The sequence below is a fragment of the Oncorhynchus masou genome, chromosome 12, assembly GCF_036934945.1.
Source record: "Oncorhynchus masou masou isolate Uvic2021 chromosome 12, UVic_Omas_1.1, whole genome shotgun sequence".
Classification (NCBI taxonomy): Eukaryota; Metazoa; Chordata; class Actinopteri; order Salmoniformes; family Salmonidae; genus Oncorhynchus; species Oncorhynchus masou.
In genome coordinates this window covers 90,261,543-90,280,278 of record NC_088223.1, presented here as the reverse complement: position 1 = coordinate 90,280,278, position 18,736 = coordinate 90,261,543, and the positions used below count along the sequence as shown (strand labels likewise).

At 44.5% G+C, this 18,736-nt stretch overlaps 2 protein-coding genes across 2 annotated transcripts; one reads left to right on the top strand and one right to left on the bottom strand.

Annotated features, from left to right (window-relative positions):
- The first annotated feature begins 6,960 nt into the window (after positions 1 to 6,960).
- On the top strand, positions 6,961 to 9,188 carry rpain (RPA interacting protein). The gene is made up of 7 exons (XM_064982418.1): positions 6,961 to 7,182; positions 7,434 to 7,622; positions 7,842 to 7,914; positions 8,060 to 8,174; positions 8,279 to 8,342; positions 8,522 to 8,662; positions 9,066 to 9,188. Exons 1-7 carry the CDS (start codon positions 7,111 to 7,113, stop codon positions 9,093 to 9,095), a joined length of 684 nt encoding a protein of 227 aa, XP_064838490.1. The 5' UTR covers positions 6,961 to 7,110; the 3' UTR covers positions 9,096 to 9,188.
- Positions 9,189 to 9,531: 343 nt separating this feature from the next.
- On the bottom strand, positions 9,532 to 18,464 carry c1qbp (complement component 1, q subcomponent binding protein). Its single transcript, XM_064982417.1, has 6 exons — positions 18,049 to 18,464; positions 17,381 to 17,531; positions 12,512 to 12,605; positions 10,402 to 10,497; positions 10,115 to 10,240; positions 9,532 to 9,923 (listed from the first exon to the last, which is right to left on the bottom strand). Exons 1-6 carry the CDS (start codon positions 18,299 to 18,301, stop codon positions 9,774 to 9,776), a joined length of 870 nt encoding a protein of 289 aa, XP_064838489.1. The 5' UTR covers positions 18,302 to 18,464; the 3' UTR covers positions 9,532 to 9,773.
- Between the last annotated feature and the right edge of the window lie 272 nt (positions 18,465 to 18,736).

The following is an 18,736-nucleotide window of genomic DNA, read 5'->3' as shown; positions in this document are numbered from 1 at the left end:
TTCAAGGTTAGGGTTAAGCATAAGGTTAGCAGTGTAGTTAAACCATGACATTTGGGGAACAGCTCAGGGGCAGAACGACAGATTTTTGATCTTGTCAGGTCAGGGATTCACTCCAGCAACTTTTAGGTTACTGGCCCAACGCTCTAACCACTCTAACCCAACGCTCTAACCACTCTAACCCAACGCTCTAACCACTCTAACCCAACGCTCTAACCACTCTAACCCAACGCTCTAACCACTCTAACCCAACGCCCTAACCACTCTAACCCAACGCTCTAACCACTCTAACCCAACGCTCTAACCAAGCTGCTTTAAAAAATGATGTTCATTAGCTACGTTGATTTATTTTATATTTAACCTCAATTTAACTAGACAAGTCAGTTAAGAACAAATCATTACTTACAATGATGGCTCACCCCGGCCAAAGCCTAACCCGGACAACGCTGGGCCAATTGTGCGCCGATTGGGACTCCGAATCACATACAGTGCCTTTGTAAATTATTCAGAAACCTTTACAGACTGCAAGATTGTCATCCAGAGATGTTGTCCAACGGGCCTCGCAATCGCAGACCACATGTGGGCGTTCGGTTTTCTGATGTTGACATTGTAAAAAGAGTGCCCCCGTGGTAGGCAGGAATAAACTACAGACAATGAACACAATTGCATTTTATCGATGGCAATTTGAATGCACAGAGACACCGTGACGAGATCCTGAGACCCATTGTTGTGTCATTCATACGACGCCATCACCTCATGTTTCAGCATGGCCCCATGTAGCAAGGATCTGTATCCTGGAAGCTGTAAATCTCCCAGTTCTTCCATGACCTGCATACTCACCAGATATGTCACCCATTGAGCATGTTTGGATGCTCTGGATCCACGTGTATAACAGTGTGTTCCAGTTCCTGCCAATATCCAGCAACTTTGCACAGGCGTTGAAGAGGAGTGGGACAACATTCCAGAGGCCAAAATCAACAGCAAAGGAGATTTGTCACACTGCAATTATTTTATTTTACTAGGCAAGTCAGAACAAATTCTTATTTTCAATGATGGCCTAGGAGCAGTGGGTTAGCTGCCTGTTCAGGGGCAGAAGGGCAGATGTGTACCTTGCCAGCTCAGGGGTTTGAACTTGCAACCTTCCGGTTACTAGTCCAAAGCTCTAACCACTAGACTACGCTGCTGCCTCATTTGCATGAGGCAAATGGTGGTCACACCAGTTACTGACTGATTTTCTGATCCACGCACCTACTTTTTTTAAGGTATCTGTGACCAACAGATGCATATCTGTATTCCCAGTCATGTGAAATCCATAGATTAGGGCCTAATGAATTTATTTACATTGACTGATTTCCTTATATGAACTGTAACTCAGTAAAATCTTTGAAATTGTTGCATGTTACATTTATATTTTTTCAGGATACATACACATACACACTGAAGATATTGTTCAGGCATTCAGATACTATTGTGACAAACATGCTTGTCTCATTCATTCCTTGGTCATTCATCATTTCAAGATTTTTGTGGACCTCTGTGAGTCAGTCCATGAAAGAACAATTGTTTCTCAATGGAAGGTGTACTAAAATGGTGGACACTGTACTGTACTGTATTACAGTACTACTCTGTACTGTATTACAGTACTACTCTATACTATACTGTGTTACAGTACTACCCTATACTGTATTACAATACTACTCTATACTGTATTACAGTACTACTCTATACTGTATTACAGTACTACTCTATACTGTATTACAGTACTACTCTATACTGTATTACAATACTACTCTATACTGTATTACAGTACTACTCTATACTGTATTACAGTACTACTCTATACTGTATTACAGTACTACTCTATACTGTATTACAGTACTACTCTATACTGTATTACAGTACTACATACTGTATTACAGTACTACTGTATTACAGTACTACTCTATACTGTATTACAATACTACTCTATACTGTATTACAGTACTACTCTATACTGTGTTACAGTACTACTCTATACTGTATTACAGTACTACTCTATACTGTATTACAGTACTACTCTATACTGTATTACAGTACTACTCTATACTGTATTACAGCACTACTCTATACTGTATTACAATACTACTCTATACTGTATTACAATACTACTCTATACTGTATTACAGTACTACTCTATACTGTATTACAATACTACTCTATACTGTATTACAGTACTACTCTATACTATACTGTATTACAGTACTACTCTATACTGTATTACAGTACTACTCTATACTGTATTACAGTACTACTCTATACTGTATTACAGTACTACTCTATACTGTATTACAGTACTACTCTATACTGTATTACAATACTACTCTATACTGTATTACAGTACTACTCTATACTGTGTTACAGTACTACTCTATACTGTATTATTACAGTACTACTCTATACTATACTGTATTACAATACTCTATACTGTATTACTACTCTATACTGTATTACAATACTATCTATACTGTATTACAATACTACTCTATACTGTATTACAGTACTACTCTATACTGTATTACAATACTACTCTATACTGTATTACAATACTACTCTATACTGTATTACAATACTACTCTATACTATACTGTATTACAATACTACTCTATACTGTATACAATACTACTCTATACTGTATTACAATACTACTCTATACTGTATTACAGTACTACTCTATACTGTATTACAATACTACTCTATACTGTATTACAGTACTACTCTATACTGTATTACAGTACTACTCTATACTGTATTACAGTACTACTCTATACTGTATTACAGTACTACTCTATACTGTATTACAGTACTACTCTATACTGTATTACAGTACTACTCTATACTGTGTTACAGTACTACTCTATACTGTATTACAATACTACTCTATACTGTATTACAGTACTACTCTATACTGTATTACAATACTACTATATACTGTATTACAGTACTATTCTATACTGTATTACAGTACTACTCTATACTATACTGTATTACAGTACTACCCTATACTGTATTACAGTACTACTCTATACTATACTGTATTACAGTACTACTCTATACTATACTGTATTACAGTACTACTCTATACTGTATTACAGTACTACTCTATACTGTATTACAGTACTACTCTATACTGTATTACAATACTACTCTATACTGTATTACAGTACTACTCTATACTGTATTACAATACTACTCTATACTGTATTACAATACTACTCTATACTGTATTACAATACTACTCTATACTGTGTTACAGTACTACTCTATACTGTATTACAGTACTACTCTATACTGTATTACAATACTACTCTATACTGTATTACAGTACTACTCTATACTGTATTACAATACTACTCTATACTGTATTACAGTACTACTCTATACTGTGTTACAGTACTACTCTATACTGTATTACAATACTACTCTATACTGTATTACAGTACTACTCTATACTGTATTACAATACTACTATATACTGTATTACAGTACTACTCTATACTGTATTACAGTACTACCCTATACTGTATTACAGTACTACTCTATACTATACTGTATTACAGTACTACTCTATACTGTATTACAGTACTACTCTATACTATACTGTATTACAGTACTACTTTGTACTGTATTACAGTACTACTCTATACTATACTGTATTACAGTACTACTCTGTACTATATTACAGTACTACTCTATGCTATACTGTATTACAGTACTACTCTATACTGTATTACAGTACTACTCTATACTGTACTGTATTACAGTACTACTCTATACTATATTACAGTACTACTCTATACTATACTGTATTACAGTACTACTCTATACTGTATTACAGTACTACTCTATACTATACTGTATTACAGTACTACTCTATACTGTACTGTATTACAGTACTACTCTATACTATATTACAGTACTACTCTATACTATACTGTATTACAGTACTACTCTATACTGTATTACAGTACTACTCTATACTGTATTACAGTACTACTCTATAATGTATTACAGTACTACTCTATACTATACTGTATTACAATACTACTCTATACTGTATTACAGTACTATTCTATTCTATACGGTATTACAGTACTACTCTACCCTATACTGTATTACAGTACTACTCTATACTATACTGTATTACAGTACTACTCTATACTGTATTACAGTACTACTCCATACTATACTGTATTACAGTACTACTCTATACTATACTGTATTACAGTACTACTCTATACTGTATTACAGTACTACTCCATACTATACTGTATTACAGTACTACTCTATACTATACTGTATTACAGTACTACTCCATACTATACTGTATTACAGTACTACTCTATACTATACTGTATTACAGTACTACTCTATGCTATACTGTATTACAGTACTACTCTATACTATACTGTATTACAGTACTACTCTATGCTATACTGTATTACAGTACTACTCTATACTATACTGTATTACAGTACTACTCTATACTATACTGTATTACAGTACTACTCTATACTATACTGTATTACAGTACTACTCTATGCTATACTGTATTACAGTACTACTATCACCAATGGTTGTTAAATATTTTTTTATAACTAATATGTGTGATGTGATGTGTCGTGGTGAGATTTTTACACATTTTGCCATTTGGCTGTGAGAAAATGTAGCTGTTTTAATAAAGCAAATTTCCTGCAATTGTACACATTTTGCCATGGGGCATAGTGAAAAATGTACTGTTTTATAGCTATTCTGCACATTTTGCACTGACATAAAATGTTGCAGTTTAAAAGCTAATTTTCTGCTATTCTAAATTGTTTTGCCTTAGTTTATGACTTGTGCATATGCTATCTGGGGAAGTGTGCCTGACCTGCAGGGGTTCCCCAATGGGTTTGGGGCACCTCCAGGGGTTCCCCAATGGGTTTGGGGCACCTCCAGGGGTTCCCCAATGGGTTTGGGGCACCTCCAGGGGTTCCCCAATGGGTTTGGGGCACCTCCAGGGGTTCCCCAATGGGTTTGGGGCACCTCCAGGGTTCCCCAATGGGTTTGGGGCACCTCCAGGGGTTCCCCAATGGGTTTGGGGCACCTCCAGGGGTTCCCCAATGGGTTTGGGGCACCTCCAGGGGTTCCCCAATGGGTTTGGGGCACCTCCAGGGGTTCCCCAATGGGTTTGGGGCACCTCCAGGGGTTCCCCAATGGGTTTGGGGCACCAAGAGCCCAGGGGCCCCCATGCACTTCAAGGCTGCAGCGGTGTGTGGTACGCCACTGTGACTCTCATCCTTTTAACTCAGTTACACTGAGGCTGCAAACTCAGTTACACTGTAATCCTTCATAACATAAAGTCTGCCAACTCAGTCACACTGTAATCCTTCATAACATAAAGGCTGCCAACTCAGTTACACTGTAATCCTTCATAACATAAAGTCTACCAACTCAGTTACACTCTAATCCTCCATAACATAAAGGCTGCCAACTCAGTTACACTGTAATCCTATCAAGATCTTCCTTAATCCCTCCACCCAACCACACACACATAAACAAAACAAACAAACAAACAAACAGACAGACAGACAGACAGACAGACAGGCGTAGTGATGTACCTGTAGGCCAGTGTCATACACTGAAACAACCGGGTCAGCGTTGGGTCACAGTGTTGGGTCGATGCAGAGGCTCCCCCAGAACTAAATACTGAATCTGTATGTCTGACACCAAGTCCTGTTCACCTTATCGAAATAATATCCCACTGTGGCTCCGCTTTTCTGTCTCCGCTGGGGGCTGTCGCTGTGTGTGTGTGTGTGGGGGGACACACACACACACCATGAAGTGTCCGCTATGGGATGACCTGCGCGTGGGAAAAAAAGAACCAGCAACAGCCGGTCTGGTCCCGATGGTCGTGGCATGATTTTCTTCTTGGTCCGAATCTGATTCCAAGTCGTTGAGCTGGTTCTGCTGTTTGCCTTGTCCTTGTCCTTGTCCTTGAGACAATTGTAGGGATAGTGTTTCTGCCATTGTCATTTCATTATAGAACTCCACTTGATCTGCGCTGCAATTAACTTTCCCCACAATTTAGGTCCCAATTCTTATTTGACCAGTCACTGTGGCATTTGAATAAGCGCAACGCGTGCTGAAGTTGACAGATGGAATCTGGAATGCGTGTCCAATCCAAAAGCCCTCCTAGTCTAGTGGAGTGTGTGGCACACAGTCAGATGTGCTGTCCCATGTCATTGGAATGCCCTGTTACGGCCCCTTAAGGTTCAGCTGGGAACAGCTAAACCAGGAACCCACTCTTTCTTACAACACCTTATCTCAAACAGTGGATGATAAATACAGGAGGCTATGTTATGACATAGGAGGAGACCGAGCCTATGTCCCAGACCAGCCAATGGGACCAGGCCTTTGCCTGGAAGCATAGGCGGCACATGAGTTTCAAGTTTGGAGAAGCAAATTTTCACCATAAAAATTCACCTTTATAATAAAGCATTTCATGCATCCTTTGCAGACTTATTTAAGACTACTATTCTTAATGTGATAATTAAAATGGACGGTCAAAATAATATAACTCAAACACCGATCGCATAACAATCCACCACTTCTCCTACAGCTTCCATGTGAAGTACCTTATGTACATTTTGTCTTTTGGTGAAAAAAAAGTAGATGCATATCATCATGTCCACATACACTTTGACGGCAATAACGTGCAAATGGAAAACACATTTATCTCTGCATAGAATCTACATTTTTTTTGAATGATCAACGATTAATTATTGGGAATAATACAAAATAAAAAATGTAAACATAGTTTCAATGTATTAAGAGAGTTGCTAATATTTTTGCCAAACAGGTTGTTAATTGATATCAGAGAGGAAGAGTTGCGTGTTGGCAGTGAACCACTTGATTGACTACATATCCCAGGCTTAGTAACAACTTCCGGATCACGAGGGTTGTCAGAAAGCTTAAAACTCGACCGAAACGCTGCAAAAGCAGAACTGTTTGGTTTGTTGTTGTGAACTTGTAGCTAGTTAGATTTTTTATTTATTTATTATACACTAACGATACATCATCAACGCTATTGATATCATGGATGCGTTTCACAGACATCGTTCTCTTCACAAGGGGACGACTCCACCATGGAAGGAAACCTACAGGAAGGTAACGTTAGTTATGGCATCTATCAATATCTGCACGGTGGTTTGAGAACAAGTTAACCACAGCTAGTTGATAGACTCAAGGCCAAACATTAGGCGTAATCTTTATCTGAATCTAGCTGAAAACAGAATTGGAATAACGCTCAATATTTGAAGACTTGCGTGGCTCACCGAGTTAATGGCAAAGCTTTAGTTCATGAAGTGTAACTTGTTTTGATGGTTAACTTTTTTGTTGTTGTTTTGTTTGTTCCTCAGCGTTGCGTGGACAGGTTGAAGAACAGCCGATCCAGGTTACTGGAGAAGTACCGTCAGATGGGAGATGGTCAACACTGCAGCGCCAAGGGCTCTGTTTTCGTCCAGGAGGTGATGGAGGAAGAGTGGAACGCGCTTCAGTCAGCCAACCGAGGGCTGCCCTCCCTGTGGCGTAACGACGGACTGGAAGAGGTGAACCTTTGTCAGTTGCATACTAATGACTGTGCACGAGAGGTGATCGTGTAGCTAACATGACACATGCATACAACTAATCTACAGCTAATTTTACATGAGTTATGTTGCAATGGCATTACATGAAGGTTATTATGTATTTTTTTTTTTTTTTTGGGGGGTTTAAATAAGGCAGATACTAGATGGCTACTTAGAGCTTACCTCATGTCTTCTCTACAGATGTACAGTGTCATGAAGGAGTATGATGAACTGGCAGTGTTCGAAGAAATCCAACAGGAACTTATGTCACAAGGTAGTTTAATTCCCAAGTGAATCTTGCCTGACTATATTAGTACACACACACCTGTCCACAGCTACACACAGACAGGAAGACAAGATGAAACCCCTGGGCATAGATGGTTCTCTCTGAATGTTCATGCAACTTGTTCTCTCTCCAGAGCTCTCCATCATTGAGGAATATGAGAAAAGCATGCGGATTGAGGAGCAGTACTTGAATTCAGTTGTGGAAGGACTGGAAGGGGGAAGGCAAATCATTTGTCCCATATGTCATTTGTAAGTCTCTCCAAGATGTGAGTTGATATGCTATTGCACCTGCTCGGATGTGTCATAGTTAAGACTCTTAAAAACCACGGACTGTGTGACTGTCTACATTTCAGGCACAACCTAACTGTGAACAGCCATTTTACCTCCTGTCCCTGTGGGCTTTACATCAACACAAGGGTTTGTATGATCTCCTATACAATTCAAATTGACCAACCCAAATATGCCTTTTGTTGTTGGCTTATTAGTTGTGCTGACCGCTCTGTTCCTCATGATCATGTTAAGGCACTTTCTAGTTAATGTACTACGCTTTTGTGCTGATTTGACGTCTCATCAGTGTCTGTTCATCTCGTCTCCAGCAAAGCAACGTGACCCCAGAGTCTCTGCAGTGTTTGTTGGAGAGGAGGGTAACTGAACACATGGAGGATTGTCTTCAGAACCCGGTCTTCTCCATGGCCTCCAATGCAGATAGCTCCCCTAACCTCATGATGAGCTGCAAGGTGACTGACTGGCTTGAATATATGCTTGGTGTCCCAAATGGCAATCTGTTCCCTACATAGTGTACCCCTTTTGACCTGAAATCTATGGGCCCTGGTTAAAAGTAGTGTACTATAAAGGGAGCAGTGCCACTTGGGACACAATTGTCTTTTCTCATGCTTACAATCCTCTTCTGTTTGGGAAGTCAGGACATAATGTTCAACTTACCTAGTATCACTACTCCACTCCCTACACGTAGTGCCTTATGTTAAACATTCCTCTGAAGTCATATTTTGATTTAAGGGGGTCCTGCACAATTTTGCATGGGTTTATATAGTTTAATTTTAGGGGTCAAAGAAGCGTTCAAGTGTAATTGCTATCATTATTGTTGAATGATCACTGACTGGATGTTGTTTCTGGTTTCAGGCTTGTGATTACCTGTCCATAGTTCTGTGAATCACCCGTCCTACCGGGGGGGAAAAGCTGATTTTTAACCCTCCTGTGTCCGTGGGAGGATTTTTGTTCTCTGAAATAAAGACTATATTTGTACAGTTTTTTTTTTTTGACTGGTATCCAGAGCATGTCTTAAAGGCTTGCTATACAAGGGCACAATCGTGTGCCAAAAGTAGTTATGGCAGTACATTGGGGCTGGCTGATGAGATGCCACAGCTCATGGTCCTGTTACCAGTGTCTCAGATGTTGTCAATGTCTTTCTGGAGGCCTACCTGAAAAGGTGTAGACTGCTACAACCAGCTCAATGCCTAAAGCTTCATGGTCGCCGGCTCGATTTCTCTTCTGTACTGTTGTCCTCCTGAGATGTACACAACTAATTGATTATGTTGGCAATAAAATCTTAAACCGCTCGTCATTAATGTCTCGCCACAGCTCAGTATACAGTTTGCTCCATGCTGTCGACGACACGAAGCCTTTTATATTAACAGTTACAGTAAGATGCAGCAAAGTGATTCAATATGAAATTAAAAGCTGCAGAAACATCAAATGCAACAATTATTGTACCTATATACACCCCCCTCCACAAAATTAGATTGGAAACAAATGGAAAATATTTCAAGGGGATGGTGTCTTAAGTTACATGTTTAAATTTCAGTTAAAGAATTTTGTTCCATCTACATACTAATTGCATTTGATAAAGCCACTGAGGTCCTCCAGGAACTTGATGTATTCTTGCTGCTCCATGGCCGTGCTCAGCTCAATCAGTTCATCAGCGAACGTGTTGTCGACGCCCCGGTCAGCCAGGAAGTCCATCAGGTGGTCGTACAGAGCCTAGAGAGAGAGAGGCCAGTTTGAAGCACCTATGAGCCGGACCAACTTCAAGTAGAGCAGCCTTCCTGAAAATGTCCTATTGTAGGCAGTAAAGTCATCGTACATGAATAATAGCCTGGGTACCACAAACAGATCAGGGAACCGGCTAGAATAATGAAGTGCTGAGAGAGACCATGAGCATCAGCTCTTACCCAATCCAGAGACTCTGTGTTGAGTGTGTAGGACGTCTCCTTCCACTCGCCATCTCCCTCGGGCTGGAAACTGACCTCGCGTATGGAAAAGATGTCGCTCTCCTCTTCCCCTTCACCATGGCTTACCTGACAAATCAATTTAACCCGACATGGTTAGATTTATTGCTTATTAACAATGTGGTAAGGAACAAATCAAAGCGTGCTTCCCAATAACTGTTGATAAAGATGTCTTCCATTAAATGTTTCTGGACCATATAGCCAATGATGATTCGCTTGTAGGATCTTACCTCATCTTCAGGATAATGGCAGTCAAACACCAAGGAATGTTTTGCTGCTGGTTTCGTCACCTCGACAACAAAGTTCGGTGTTGACACAATATCTGGCTGTTAGGAAACACACAAGGTTCAAAGCCTTAGCGTTGTAACAGCTGGCTGGTATGGACCAATTCATACAGCACTAAATGTAACTATGTTGCCATATAACTATATACACACACACACACACACCTAAAATAGCAAAAAAAGAAAACGTCCTCACTGTCAACTTCATATATTTTCAGCAAACTTAACATTTGTATGAACATAAGATTCAACAACAAACTGAACAAGTTCCACAGACATGTGACTAACAGAAATTGAATAATGTGTCCCTGAACAAAGTGGGGGGGGGGGGGGGTCAAAATCAAAAGTAACAGTCAGTATCTGTTGTGGCCACCAGCTGCATTAAGTACTGCAGTGCATCTCCTCCTCATGGACTGCACCAGATTTGCCAGTTCTTGATGTGAGATGTTACCCCACTCTTCCACCAAGGCTAATCTTAAAACAAGACTCCCTAAATTGTATCAGCACATCGATTGTGCAACCAGGGCTGGTAAAACCTTGGATCATTGCTATTCTAACTTCCGCGACGCATATAAGGCCCTCCCCCGCACTCCTTTCGGAAAAGTTGACCATGACTCCATTTTATTGCTCCCTGCCTACAGACAGAAACTAAAACAAGAAGCTCCCGCGTTCAGGTCTGTTCAACGCTGGTCCGACCAATCTGATTCCACGCTTCAAGACTGCGTCGATCACGTGGACTGGGATATGTTCCGCATTGCGTCCAACAACAACATTGACAAATCATCAAGTTTGCTCCTGAGAGGAGTCTTTGAAGCTTGGGCTGACAACTGTTTTAAGAGATGGCTTGGTGGTGAAAACCAAACAACCACATTCCATTCTATAATTAGTGGCGCATGTGAGATCGATGTCTCCGGGTCTGATTGGCCCGGCATTGTGTGTGTGTGTGTGTCTCCAGAGAGAGAGATAGTATTCTGAAGGAATAGAACAAACATTTCATTGCACCTGGGAAAGAACACCAGAGGCAGATGACCACAGGATGAACCCACAGTTTCTTCTTCTGGTGCCCCCCAATCTATTTTCTGTATCAGCTATTTAAGAAAGAGCATTGTCTGTAAAGGTTAGACTCTTAGTCCAACACTCGAGGTGTTGGGTCGACCAGACTCTTTATTGCAATAATAAAGATGATTGTTTGAGGAAATGACAAAGTCTCCCTCACTTGATTAGAATAGTCCAACAGTAGTTGCTGTGAAAACTGTCTTTCCCCCTCACAAGAGCATTCTGCGCAACAGTCATATGCATGTGCTTCTCAAAATGCATCTCTCCCTCCTCGGTGTCACAGTGGGCAGAGGGAGTGGGCAGAGGGAGTGAGCAGAGGGAGTGGGCAGAGGGAGTGGGCAGAGGGAGTGAGCAGAGGGAGTGAGCAGAGGGAGTGGGCAGAGGGAGTGGGCAGAGGGAGTGGGCAGAGGGAGTGGGCAGAGGGAGTGGGCAGAGGGAGTGGGCAGAGGGAGTGAGCAGAGGGAGTGAGCAGAGGGAGTGGGCAGAGGGAGTGGGCAGAGGGAGTGGGCAGAGGGAGTGGGCAGAGGGAGTGGGCAGAGGGAGTGGGCAGAGGGAGTGGGCAGAGGGAGTGGGCAGAGGGAGTGGGCAGAGGGAGTGGGCAGAGGGAGTGGGCAGAGGGAGTGAGCAGAGGGAGTGGGCAGAGGGAGTGGGCAGAGGGAGTGGGCAGAGGGAGTGGGCAGAGGGAGTGGGCAGAGGGAGTGAGCAGAGGGAGTGAGCAGAGGGAGTGGGCAGAGGGAGTGGGCAGAGGGAGTGGGCAGAGGGAGTGGGCAGAGGGAGTGAGCAGAGGGAGTGGGCAGAGGGAGTGGCTTTCATAGCAAAAATCAACACAATGCAGTCAGGCTATTACTGTTGACCAAATAATGATTTTTATATTTAGAACAATCTACAGGAATGTTGTGTTGCATAACTAAAGAAAATGACTTACATAATCAGAATGCTTCAGTAAGAGGAAGCCAATGTCTGTCTAAGTTTTGGTTGATCATTCCAGCTCTAGGCTTACCTCACTTTCTGCAGACTTCTGTCCTTGCACTTGTTCAGCCTCCTCTTCAAAGTTAGGGGGAACACTGTTGTTGATGTTGAATGTGACCGTCACTCTGCAAGGAAGGGAAAGGGTCAGACAATGATTCTATAAATAACACATTTCAAATTATGTGAATCGTGACAGGGTTCATTTTGTGCAGGTGTGCATTTATTGATAGGACATCAACTGTACTCATAGTCAAAATAAAATGTCTGCTGTGACTGAAGGGGCAGCAGGGTAGCCTAGTGGTTAGAGTGTAGGGGCGGTAGGTAGCCTAGTGGTTAGAGTGTAGAGGGGGCAGGGTGGCCTAGTGGTTAGAGTGTAGAGGAGGCAGGTAGCCTAGTGGTTAGAGTGTAGAGGGGGCAGGGTGGCCTAGTGGTTAGAGTGTAGGGGCGGCAGGTAGCCTAGTGGTTAGAGTGTAGGGGCGGTAGGTAGCCTAGTGGTTAGAGTGTAGGGGCGGTAGGTAGCCTAGTGGTTAGAGTGTAGGGGCGGCAGGTAGCCTAGTGGTTAGAGTGTAGGGGCGGCAGGTAGACTAGTGGTTAGAGTGTAGGGGTGGTAGGTAGTCTAGTGGTTAGAGTGTAGGGGCGGTAGGTAGCCTAGTGGTTAGAGTGTAGGGGCGGCAGGTAGCCTAGTGGTTAGAGTGTAGGGGCGGTAGGTAGCCTAGTGGTTAGAGTGTAGGGGCGGTAGGTAGCCTAGTGGTTAGAGTGTAGGGGCAGCAGGTAGCCTAGTGGTTAGAGTGTAGGGGCGGCAGGTAGACTAGTGGTTAGAGTGTAGGGGTGGTAGGTAGTCTAGTGGTTAGAGTGTAGGGGCGGTAGGTAGTCTAGTGGTTAGAGTGTAGGGGTGGTAGGTAGTCTAGTGGTTAGAGTGTAGGGGCGGTAGGTAGTCTAGTGGTTAGAGTGTAGGGGCGGTAGGTAGCCTAGTGGTTAGAGTGTAGGGGCGGCAGGTAGACTAGTGGTTAGAGTGTAGGGGTGGTAGGTAGTCTAGTGGTTAGAGTGTAGGGGCGGTAGGTAGCCTAGTGGTTAGAGTGTAGGGGCGGCAGGTAGCCTAGTGGTTAGAGTGTAGGGGCGGCAGGTAGACTAGTGGTTAGAGTGTAGGGGTGGTAGGTAGTCTAGTGGTTAGAGTGTAGGGGGGGCAGGTAGCCTAGTGGTTAGAGTGTAGGGGCGGCAGGTAGTCTAGTGGTTAGAGTGTAGGGGCGGCAGGTAGACTAGTGGTTAGAGTGTAGGGGCGGCAGGTAGACTAGTGGTTAGAGTGTAGGGGCGGTAGGGTAGACTAGTGGTTAGAGTGTAGGGGCGGCAGGTAGCCTAGTGGTTAGAGTGTAGGGGCGGTAGGTAGCCTAGTGGTTAGAGTGTAGGGGGGCAGGTAGCCTAGTGGTTAGAGTGTAGGGGCGGCAGGTAGTCTAGTGGTTAGAGTGTAGGGGCGGCAGGTAGCCTAGTGGTTAGAGTGTAGGGGCGGCAGGTAGCCTAGTGGTTAGAGTGTAGGGGCGGTAGGTAGCCTAGTGGTTAGAGTGTAGGGGCGGTAGGTAGCCTAGTGGTTAGAGTGTAGGGGCGGCAGGTAGCCTAGTGGTTAGAGTGTAGGGGCGGCAGGTAGACTAGTGGTTAGAGTGTAGGGGCGGCAGGTAGACTAGTGGTTAGAGTGTAGGGGCGGTAGGTAGTCTAGTGGTTAGAGTGTAGGGGCGGTAGGTAGTCTAGTGGTTAGAGTGTAGGGGCGGTAGGTAGTCTAGTGGTTAGAGTGTAGGGGCGGTAGGTAGTCTAGTGGTTAGAGTGTAGGGGCGGCAGGTAGACTAGTGGTTAGAGTGTAGGGGCGGCAGGTAGACTAGTGGTTAGAGTGTAGGGGCGGCAGGTAGACTAGTGGTTAGAGTGTAGGGGGGCAGGTAGAGCCTAGTGGTTAGAGTGTAGGGGCTAGGGTTAGGTAGCCTAGTGGTTAGAGTGTAGGGGCGGTAGGTAGACTAGTGGTTAGAGTGTAGGGGCGGCAGGTAGACTAGTGGTTAGAGTGTAGGGGCGGCAGGTAGACTAGTGGTTAGAGTGTAGGGGCGGCAGGTAGCCTAGTGGTTAGAGTGTAGGGGGGTTAGGTAGCCTAGTGGTTAGAGTGTAGGGGGGTTAGGTAGACTAGTGGTTAGAGTGTAGGGGCGGCAGGTAGACTAGTGGTTAGAGTGTAGGGGCGGCAGGTAGACTAGTGGTTAGAGTGTAGGGGCGGTAGGTAGACTAGTGGTTAGAGTGTAGGGGCGGCAGGTAGACTAGTGGTTAGAGTGTAGGGGCGGTAGGTAGCCTAGTGGTTAGAGTGTAGGGGCGGCAGGTAGACTAGTGGTTAGAGTGTAGGGGCGGCAGGTAGACTAGTGGTTAGAGTGTAGGGGCGGTAGGTAGCCTAGTGGTTAGAGTGTAGGGGCGGTAGGTAGACTAGTGGTTAGAGTGTAGGGGCGGCAGGTAGACTAGTGGTTAGAGTGTAGGGGCGGCAGGTAGACTAGTGGTTAGAGTGTAGGGGCGGCAGGTAGCCTAGTGGTTAGAGTGTAGGGGGGTTAGGTAGCCTAGTGGTTAGAGTGTAGGGGCGGCAGGTAGACTAGTGGTTAGAGTGTAGGGGCGGCAGGTAGACTAGTGGTTAGAGTGTAGGGGCGGCAGGTAGACTAGTGGTTAGAGTGTAGGGGCGGTAGGTAGACTAGTGGTTAGAGTGTAGGGGCGGCAGGTAGACTAGTGGTTAGAGTGTAGGGGCGGTAGGTAGTCTAGTGGTTAGAGTGTAGGGGCGGTAGGTAGTCTAGTGGTTAGCATGTAGGGGCGGTAGGTAGCCTAGTGGTTAGAGTGTAGGGGCGGTAGGTAGTCTAGTGGTTAGAGTGTAGGGGCGGTAGGTAGCCTAGTGGTTAGAGTGTAGGGGCGGCAGGTAGTCTAGTGGTTAGAGTGTAGGGGCGGTAGGTAGCCTAGTGATTAGAGTGTAGGGGCGGTAGGTAGCCTAGTGGTTAGAGTGTAGGGGGGCAGGTAGTCTAGTGGTTAGAGTGTAGGGGCGGTAGGTAGCCTAGTGGTTAGAGTGTAGGGGCGGTAGGTAGCCTAGTGGTTAGAGTGTAGGGGCGGCAGGTAGACTAGTGGTTAGAGTGTAGGGGCGGCAGGTAGTCTAGTGGTTAGAGTGTAGGGGCGGTAGGTAGCCTAGTGATTAGAGTGTAGGGGCGGTAGGTAGCCTAGTGGTTAGAGTGTAGGGGGGCAGGTAGTCTAGTGGTTAGAGTGTAGGGGCGGTAGGTAGCCTAGTGGTTAGAGTGTAGGGGCGGTAGGTAGCCTAGTGGTTAGAGTGTAGGGGCGGCAGGTAGACTAGTGGTTAGAGTGTAGAGGAGGCAGGTAGACTAGTGATTAGAGTGTAGGGGCGGCAGGGTAGCCTAGTGGTTAGAGTGTAGGGGCGGCAGGTAGACTAGTGATTAGAGTGTAGGGGCGGTAGGTAGCCTAGTGGTTAGAGTGTAGGGGGGCAGGTAGTCTAGTGGTTAGAGTGTAGGGGCGGTAGGTAGCCTAGTGGTTAGAGTGTAGGGGCGGTAGGTAGCCTAGTGGTTAGAGTGTAGGGGCGGCAGGTAGACTAGTGATTAGAGTGTAGAGGAGGCAGGTAGACTAGTGATTAGAGTGTAGGGGCGGCAGGTAGACTAGTGATTAGAGTGTAGGGGCGGTAGGTAGCCTAGTGATTAGAGTGTAGGGGCGGTAGGTAGCCTAGTGGTTAGAGTGTAGGGGGGCAGGTAGTCTAGTGGTTAGAGTGTAGGGGCGGTAGGTAGACTAGTGGTTAGAGTGTAGGGGCGGTAGGTAGACTAGTGGTTAGTGTAGGGGGGGGTAAGTAGACTAGTGGTTAGAGCGTTGGACTAGTAACCAGCAGGTAGCCTAGTGGTTAGAGCGTTGGACTAGTAACCAGCAGGTAGCCTAGTGGTTAGAGCGTTGGACTAGTAACCAGCAGGTAGCCTAGTGGTTAGAGCGTTGGACTAGTAACCAGCAGGTAGCCTAGTGGTTAGAGCGTTGGACTAGTAACCAGCAGGTAGCCTAGTGGTTAGAGCATTGGACTAGTAACCAGCAGGTAGCCTAGTGGTTAGAGCGTTGGACTAGTAACCAGCAGGTAGCCTAGTGGTTAGAGCATTGGACTAGTAACCAGCAGGTAGCCTAGTGGTTAGAGCGTTGGACTAGTAACCAGCAGGTAGCCTAGTGGTTAGATCGTTGGACTAGTAACCAGCAGGTAGCCTAGTGGTTAGAGCGTTGGACTAGTAACCAGCAGGTAGCCTAGTGGTTAGAGCGTTGGACTAGTAACCAGCAGGTAGCCTAGTGGTTAGAGCGTTGGACTAGTAACCAGCAGGTAGCCTAGTGGTTAGAGCGTTGGACTAGTAGCCAGCAGGTAGCCTAGTGGTTAGAGCGTTGGACTAGTAACCAGCAGGTAGCCTAGTGGTTAGAGCGTTGGACTAGTAACCAGCAGGTAGCCTAGTGGTTAGAGCATTGGACTAGTAACCAGCAGGTAGCCTAGTGGTTAGAGCGTTGGACTAGTAACCAGCAGGTAGCCTAGTGGTTAGAGCGTTGGACTAGTAACCAGCAGGTAGCCTAGTGGTTAGAGCGTTGGACTAGTAACCAGCAGGTAGCCTAGTGGTTAGAGCGTTGGACTAGTAACCGAAAGGTTGCAAGATCAAGGTAAAAATCTGTGGTTCTGCCCCTGAACAAGGCAGTTCACCCACTGTTCCCAGGCCAGTTAACCCACTGTTCCCAGGCCGTCACTGTAAATAACAATCTGTTCTTAACAGACTTGCCTAGTTAAATAAAGGTAAAACAAAAATAGCCATTTACTCAGGATGGGGGAGGTGTGCCTATGTATTGTAATATTGACATAGCGTTATTTTCTCGCCATGCTCATTACTTTTCTCCAGAGAGCGTCCTGATGAGTTTGGCCTCTGTGCCGTTCTGCTCTAGCTCCCACCCTCCAGACATCTTGGGAAGAGTCTTGCTTTTCTGAATTTTCTTCTCTTCTTTCGTTTCATCAGACAGGAAATCTCCAAAGGCTTTGTCTCCTGAAACAGAGCGGTTAATAAGATAATATTAAACAACAAAAAACAGAAGTCATTATTAACTACACGTTAGTCCCATAGACTGTCTCATTTCCAAGGTCACATGCGCATTGCTCGACAGGTCCAGATGGAGATGCCACCGAGGATGTCAAGCCAGCTGACATCACACTCAATAGTTGGTTTCATCATCAGCTTCGCATTCGGCACTGCTCTAAAACATGCGGTCTTGCTTGATAAACCCATGAGTTAACTAGATACTATAGACATGATGGTTCCATACATTGGGGGGGACACGCATTGGACATATCTTGCCCCTCCAGTCAGATAGTTATATGAGAACATATTGTCCAAAAAGTTGTCCAAGCTGGTCGCAGGTATTCCTCCATTGTTTTCCACACAATTAACTAGCTCGTTCAACAAGACCAAGCAAGTGGAGGGGGGTCATTTAGCTAGCTAACGTTAACATAGCTAGTACTCGCACTACAGTAACTAGCTAGCTACCCAATTTAGCGATCATTACCTTCCGTATGTAGTGACACACATGCACAGGATACAGGACTCGGTCCTTTTGAACCGAAGAGTTTTGGTCGGTACCCCGATGCTGCACCATTATTGCTCATCACCCAGAGAGACCGGGTGAAAGGCCGGATTGTTCCCGAGTTTGGAGAGCATAACGCCGATCTGGCAAGAGGATGGAGAGCACCAGTCGAGGACATTGTGGATGTAGAAATTCGGACTGCGGTAGTCACCGCTCGGGAAAGCATCTTTAGCATGATTATAGGTTGGTCAATTTGACTAGTAAATAAATGTTTAAAAAATACAATGGTTTGATAAGCCCCACGTTCCAGTTACCAGCTACTGTAATGCGATTGAGTACTGGTTATGCCTGGAAACACACGTGTGGAAGGACACCGTGACCTCCTCAAACTTTGAACCGGAAGTGATCACACGGTCTAAACCAATGACTAGACCAGACACGTTTTGGGGTAAAATAACCATTAATAGTCAATAGATACATGTAATGAAACATTTATAATAAATCCAACAACCGTGTGTTGTGATAACTCGCTGCAGAATGCAAACAAAGAGGTTGTTATTGGTCTACGGTGTAGAGCGCCCCCCTGCGTTCAAATGAACGTACTGTACGTTCACGTTGATGCTTCACTATACAGTTGAAAACCTTAAACATGATTGCAAATCAAACAAAT

What these genes read in the sequence shown, in the direction of transcription:
- rpain (XM_064982418.1), top strand. Translation starts at nt 7,111, where the DNA reads ATGGATGCGTTTCACAGACATCGTTCTCTTCACAAGGGGACGACTCCA. An exon ending in GTAACGACGGACTGGAAGAG is followed by an intron (nt 7,623 to 7,841) that starts GTGAACCTTTGT and finishes TCTTCTCTACAG; the next exon opens with ATGTACAGTGTCATGAAGGA. An exon ending in GGCTTTACATCAACACAAGG is followed by an intron (nt 8,343 to 8,521) that starts GTTTGTATGATC and finishes TCTCGTCTCCAG; the next exon opens with CAAAGCAACGTGACCCCAGA.
- c1qbp (XM_064982417.1), bottom strand. Translation starts at nt 18,301, where the DNA reads ATGCTAAAGATGCTTTCCCGAGCGGTGACTACCGCAGTCCGAATTTCT. An exon ending in GCCATTATCCTGAAGATGAG is followed by an intron (nt 10,241 to 10,401) that starts GTAAGATCCTAC and finishes TTGATTTGTCAG; the next exon opens with GTAAGCCATGGTGAAGGGGA. An exon ending in ACACAGAGTCTCTGGATTGG is followed by an intron (nt 9,924 to 10,114) that starts GTAAGAGCTGAT and finishes CTCTCTCTCTAG; the next exon opens with GCTCTGTACGACCACCTGAT.